Consider the following 6,597-nt stretch of genomic DNA (forward strand, 5'->3'; position numbering starts at 1 on the left):
ATAGTTTCTGAAGCTATATGACAGTTCCACCAGAGTTCATTCTACTATTCTCTCTACTCTTGTGGATGGTTGAAATTGCCATAATAAAAAGTTTAAATAAAAATTTAGACATTAATTATTCCATCCACATAGGAAAACTGAGAAGGAAAGCACCACCAAGGGGGAGCTTAAGCTGAGTCCAGAAGGATGACGAGGAATTTTCTAAGGGGCAAAGGGCATTCCTGGCTGAGGGGACTGCCTGAGCACAGCCATGCCAATCTATCACAATCTCTAGAGGAGCCAAAGGTATCTACACTTGACCTCAAACTCAACCTACATCCACAAAAAGTGCCCTCTCGTTTGATCTCCCAAGTCTCCGGGATATCTAACCATATATCAACATCAACTACCCTGTTCGAAGTGACGACAGAGAGTTTGGGGTTGACAGCTCGACTCAGAGGCCTACAAGAGGCCCCAGAGTAGCCCTCAGAGGATAGGAAAGCAATTAACCTCTTTCAGTTGGGTTTTGCCTGACAAAACAGTTTAGAAGCTAGCTGAGTTATCTGCGGGACAGAGCCTACATCCCTCTTGAGTCATCCCAGACACCCGAACTCCCCAGAAGCACACACGGGCCTCCCGCACAGCACCTTGCAGATTGGTAACTCAGTACCATGGCATTCAGCTTGATGACAGTCTGACAGCACCCCTCAGAAGCGCTGAAACCTCTACATGAAGGAGGAAGCAGTCCTCCCCTCCTTCCTTCCAAAAATTCAGTGGCCAATGCCCCCAGCCTCAATCCCCTACACTGCCCTCTGCCCAACTCCAGCTGTACACAGGAAGCTTCTTGGCTAGGCAGCTGCTTCAGGATTTATTCAATCCTAGGCCAGGTGCAGTGGATCACGCCTGTAATCCCAGCACTTCGGGAGGCTGAGGTGGGAGGATCACTTGAGCGTAGCAGTTCAAGGGTTATCCAGTCCTGGCCTGGTTCAGATGGGTCCCATGGGTTACTTACCTTAGATCTCAGCTGCAAGTACTCCTCTGAGCCATAGGGGACACTCTTCAGGGAAGTGAGGTAGTCATAACTGATGACAGCCGTCTGTGAACCAAGGTGGTGGGGAAAAGCTTAGCACCTGGACATTAAGTACTACTACTCTACTTAAACCTTGCAGTGCAGGTCCCTGACACAGCCGCTATGTCTGGGGGAGCAGCCAGTCCCGCCCCTAAGATGCCCAGCCCCTGGATCTTATTCTAGCTAGCTTCCTCCTGTCATTCAGGACTCCGTGCAAATGCCACCTATGCAGAGGCCCACTCTAAAATTGCGCCTCTTACCAGAAACATTCAATTATTTGTCACAACAAACCACCATCCAACATTACCTTGCTCATTCGTTTCCTTGTTTATGAACTGTCTCTTCCTATAAGCTTAAACTCTAAGCTCTAGAAGCACAGGGGCTTGTCGTTCCTCTCCATCACTATACCCCAGCACCTTTTACACTGCCAGGTACATTGAGTAAATGCTCAATCAAAGCTAGTCGAATAAAGCTGTTACATAAACTTGGCCGACTTCTCCACATCACAAATAAACATATACGTATGTTTGCTCTAATAGCATAAGTCTTTTTTTTTTTTTTTTTTCTTTGAGACAGAGTCTTGCTCTGTCACCCAGGCTGGAATGCACTGGCATAATCTCGGTGATCTTGGCTCACTGCAACCTCTGCCTTCCAGGTTCAGGCAATTCTCCTGCCTGAGTCTCCCAAGTAGCTGAAATTACATGCACACACCACCACACCCGGCTAATTTTTGTATTTGTAGTAGAGATAGGATTTTGCCATGACGGCCAGGCTGGTCTCGAACTCCTGACCTCAGGTGATCCTCCCACCTCAGCCTCCCAAAGTGCTGGGATAACAGGCATGAGCCACCGCACCTGGCCCTAATAGCATAAGTCTTGATTCCGTGTCCCCTTATCCAGAAAGAATCAGAAAATTCGTCTCCAAGATATCCTAGGCATGGAAGGGCCTTGGGGATTATCTACCCCAAACCTTCCTTTATAGAATTGAGTAACTGGGACCCTAGAAGTTCAGGGACTTACAAAATTGATATTAAGAAGAGTTTCTTCCTCTGCACTCTACAAAGCTTTATTCTATTCAACATATACTTGTTGAACACCAACCACAAGCAAGACTTGGGCACTAAGCAGTGTTCAAGGACAATCCAGACCAGAGCTCTGGCCTTTAAAAATTTGACAGCTTTGTGCCTGGTTTACAAAGCACTGATCCATATCTTCCTCCCTCCTTTCCAACTATTCAAATCTCTAAGATTCCATTTAAAACCTGCTTCTGGCTAACCTGAAGGTATTGAGTTATCTCAGTTGATTGTTCACAGTCAGTCACAGATCATACTCCTTGCTCTACTCATTCCTCCCTTCTCACTATTGCACTTGACTAATCTAAAAATATATATATACAGGCCGGGCATGGTGGCTCACACCTGTAATCCCAGCACTTTGGGAGGCCAAGGCAGGCAAATCACTTGAGGTAAGGAGTTCGAGACCAGTCTGGCCAACATGGTGAAACCCCCTCTCTACTAAAAATATAGAAATTAGCCAGATGTGCTCACTTGAACCCAGAAGGTGAAGGCTGCAGTGAACCGAGATGAGATCGTGCCACTGCACTCCAGCCTGGGCAACAAAGTGAGACTCTATCTCAAAAAATATATATACATATGGATTCGGATGCATGGATTTGGATTGTTTTTTAATCTGTTCTTGCAGGCATTACTCAACCATATATGCATGTACACACACACACACACACACGCGCGCGCATAAAATTGGCCTGGCACAGTGGCTCACATCCGTAATCCCAGCACTTTGGGAGACCGAGATGGACAGACTGCTTGAGCCCAGGAGTTCAAGACCATCCCAGGCAACATAGTAAAACCCTATCTCTACAAAAAAATACAGAAATTGGCCAGGTGTGGTGTCAGGCATCTGAGGTCCCAGCCACTCGAGAAGCTGAGGCGGGAGGATCTCTTGATTCCAGGAGGTGGAGGTTGCAGTAACCCAATATCACACCACTGCATCCCAGCCTGGACGACAGAGCGAGACCCTGTCCCAAAAAAATAAAAATTTATATATATATATTTTTTTTAATATATATACCTCATTTATGTACATATATAAATATATATAAATCATATATGCATAAATTTTGTTTTTTATATATATACACATATACATATATATTACATAAAATAAAACCTGCTACCCCTAGGATACCAATCCTGACTCCCAGGTCACAGCACTCACTCCGGTGTCTGACCATAGTAGCAGGCATCTGAATCACCCATCTTGGCACAATGCATGGATTTAGATTGTTTTTTAACCTATTCATGTAGGCATTCCTCACCCAGAAGCTACTTCGTAGCTGGGTCTAAGCAGGACAGTTTGTTTCTGTCCCTCAAAGCATGTAAGACAATGCTCGACCAAAAAAGGGCACTCGGTAAACACTTGGGAATTGTTTCATATTCCGTAGCCTGATTATCCAAAGTCTATTTGTCGGTATTGGTTCTATGACTCGGCTCAGCCTTAAGGACAGGCACGGCAGTGCCCTCCCCTCTGAGCCAGGACTCGAAGGACACCTGACAATACTGAGTATTAAGGAGACGGTGAGATGACAACCACAACAGACTGTGCATCAGACTGAATCTACATCAAGAAGAAGAAAGCATGAGCTCATCCTGCAGCAGATAAAGGAGGAAAGCTAGCATGAGGCATGTGGCCATCTACCCACCAATGGGACAATTCTACAGGAATGTCTGGGAGAGTTGCTGTCAGCAGAGTTAGGAGGACATGATCACACCAGGATGATGATCCCGTTGAGCCACTGGAGAAAACCTCTAACCATAAAATATTCAGCTCAGGTTCCCTGTCAGTTTGGAGATTGGAGGGAATCCCACAAAGTTCTCTGAGGCCTAGACCATCTGGGTATGAGTCCTGCATCAGGAACCATTCATCCTAGTTCACTGCAGAGAGAGCAAGTTTTCTAGCAGAATTTAATCAAAACTGCAAAGTCCTCCTTGCACATGCATTTGCTGAAGAGCACGGCCCCTCTTGGTGTGTTGCTAAAATAAGATACAGAACCTAAAATATAAAGGCTTCAGAACACCGACCCAGTGCAGTCCCATTCTATGTTACCTTGGGATGACAGGAAACCCTGTGGTACAGGAATAAAGGAATATCAGGTTGTGTATACAGGAATAAAGGAATATGAGGACACACACCCATATGTGTACACCTGTGCAGAGGGAGCTTTTGCACATGTAAGGATACACAAGTATCTCCACGTATGTATAACAGGCATGTCTATCTGCTGCATGTATGAACACCTGCAAGTAATCCTGCAGCTTCTCTGCTACCCCCAATGGGAAAAACCTACCGTAGCAACTGCTCTGCCCACCCTGACAGCGCCAAAGTCATTAGGGTCCAAGTACTTGTTACTGTAGAGGTAGATGCCAGAGGCAGCAAGAGCCATGCTGGTCCATGAAGCAAGCTTGAGAGCCTTTCTGGCCATGTCTCCTTTTTTCCTGCAGAAAAAAGGAAAGTCGAGAAAGAACAGCAGTTAAGAGTTTCATAGTTAGCCAAACTGAAGTTCAAATCCCAGCTCTACCACTTAGATTATATGACCTTGGGTCATTTCGTTAATCTCACTGAGCCTTAGTTTCTTCGTGTGTAAAACAGGATAATAACTAACTCAAAAGTAGTTGGGATAAAATGAAATAATGCACATAAAATCCTTAGCATAGTACCTGGGGCAAGTCAGTCCTCAAAGTCCTTCCTTCAACAGTGCCAGGCACTGTTCTAGATACAGGGAGAGACAGTAAACAAAATAAAGTTCTTGTCCACTTGGAGCTTACACAGATGGATCACTATAGAATATCAGAGCTGGTATAAATGCTGACAAGAAAAGCAGAGAGAGGCTGAGCATAGTGGCTCACGTCTGTAATACTAACATTTTAGGAGGCTGAGATGCGCAGATCGCTCGAGTCCAGGAGTTCCAGACCAGCCTGGGCAACAAGATGAAACCCCGTCTCTACAAAAAATACAAAAATTAGCCAGGCGTCACGGCACGTGCCTGTGGTCCCAGCTACTCAGGAGGCTGAGGTGGGAGGATGGTTTGAGCCCAGGAGGAGGAGACTACAGTGAGCTGAGATCATGCCACCACACTATAGCCTGGGTGACAGAGCCAGACCCTGTCTCAAAAAAAAACAAGCAGAGAGGGCAAAGGGATCAGGAGAGAGGAAGATTGTTATTTTAGAAGCAAAGCAGAAGAGCTGGTAAACCATCGCTACTGAGTCTATTATGATACCACAGTGCACACAGAGGCACCACTAGCCCTCTATGCCCAGGTCAAAAGTGGTCAGGCCACAGCCAAAATGGCAGCTGCTCAGCAGCCAGGTGAGCCCTCTGTGTACGGTTGATTTTCAAAACATTTACTTTGGTTAGAGAAGACTACCCCTTGTCTTGAATGGAGGCTCCTTGAGGGCAAACACCATGACTGTCACTAGTCTGCCCACTCACAGTCCTAGAGAGTGTTTTACAGTTAGAGGCTTAATACCTACCTGCTGATTTGATCTGTTCAAATTCATACTCCTAGTCAATGTGACCTTTCCCCACCCTACTTGTACCTGCTCAGTCATTCTTTGGGGTCAGTGCACCCAACAGAGTACTTCCTCTTCAATTCCCGAGCAATTTATATCAGACTAAAGTCCACGACTACAGTTGCAGCTGCCAGGAGAGAGGTGCCACACGAGAGCAGCAGCACGCCACCAAGCCACCTGCAGGCGCCAGCCTTGCACACCTTGTACCCTCATCCCTCTGCTCTGGAATGAGTCTGTGCCTGTCACCTTCCTGCTCTGTGCCTGTTTCCCCTTTGTATGGAAACTATCATTACAAACAAGCTTATCTTCATTTTATTTGTCTTTGAAACAGGGTCTTGCTCTGTCGCCCAGGCTGGAGTGCAGTGGCACGATCTCAGCTCACTGCAACCTCCGCCTTCCAGGTTCGAGTGTTTCTCCTGCCTCAGCCTCCCGAGTAGCTGGGATGACAGGTGGCCACCACCATGCCCAGTTAATTTTTGTATTTTTAGCAGAGATGGGGTTTCGCCATGTTGCCTAGGCTGGTCTCAAACTCCCAACCTCAGGCAATTCACCTGCCTCAGCCTCCCAAAGTGCTGGGATTACAGGCATGAGCCACCACGCCAACTCATTTTCTTTAAAGTCTACTTTGACTCATGCCTCATAATATAGTCACATTTTTTTAAATTTATATACATATATATTTACCATCTACTACCTGGAGATGGTGTCAGATCCCAAGGGTTGAGGGCCCCGTCCCCAAGACTGCATCCCCCACTTCCCCCTACAACATTAGTCACAAGTCCAGGTCTCTAGAACTTCTGACCAACCAGCTTCAAGTTGGGGTTCCCACAACCCCTTCTTTGGGTTCAATTAAGCTGCTGCAGCAACTCACAGAACTCAGGTACACACTTACATTTGCTGGTTTATTATAAAGGAGACTGCAAAAGATACTGATGAACAGATGTGCAGGGTCAGTTACAGG

At 46.3% G+C, this 6,597-nt stretch overlaps 1 protein-coding gene across 2 annotated transcripts in view; it reads right to left on the reverse strand.

Annotated features, from left to right (window-relative positions):
• Positions 1-4,554, reverse strand: part of ADCK1 (aarF domain containing kinase 1) — a 112,988-nt gene extending 108,434 nt beyond the window's left edge. For both annotated transcript variants that reach the window (XM_011988264.1, XM_011988263.1), the window contains exons 1-2: positions 4,415-4,554; positions 992-1,075 (exon numbers count right to left, since the gene is read on the reverse strand). In XM_011988264.1, coding sequence (XP_011843654.1) covers positions 992-1,075; positions 4,415-4,549 — 219 coding nt within the window. In that variant the 5' untranslated portion in view covers positions 4,550-4,554. The remainder of the gene's footprint in view (positions 1-991; positions 1,076-4,414) is intronic.
• Between the last annotated feature and the right edge of the window lie 2,043 nt (positions 4,555-6,597).

Source organism: Mandrillus leucophaeus, unplaced genomic scaffold, assembly GCF_000951045.1.
Source record: "Mandrillus leucophaeus isolate KB7577 unplaced genomic scaffold, Mleu.le_1.0 Scaffold326, whole genome shotgun sequence".
Taxonomy (NCBI): domain Eukaryota; kingdom Metazoa; phylum Chordata; class Mammalia; order Primates; family Cercopithecidae; genus Mandrillus; species Mandrillus leucophaeus.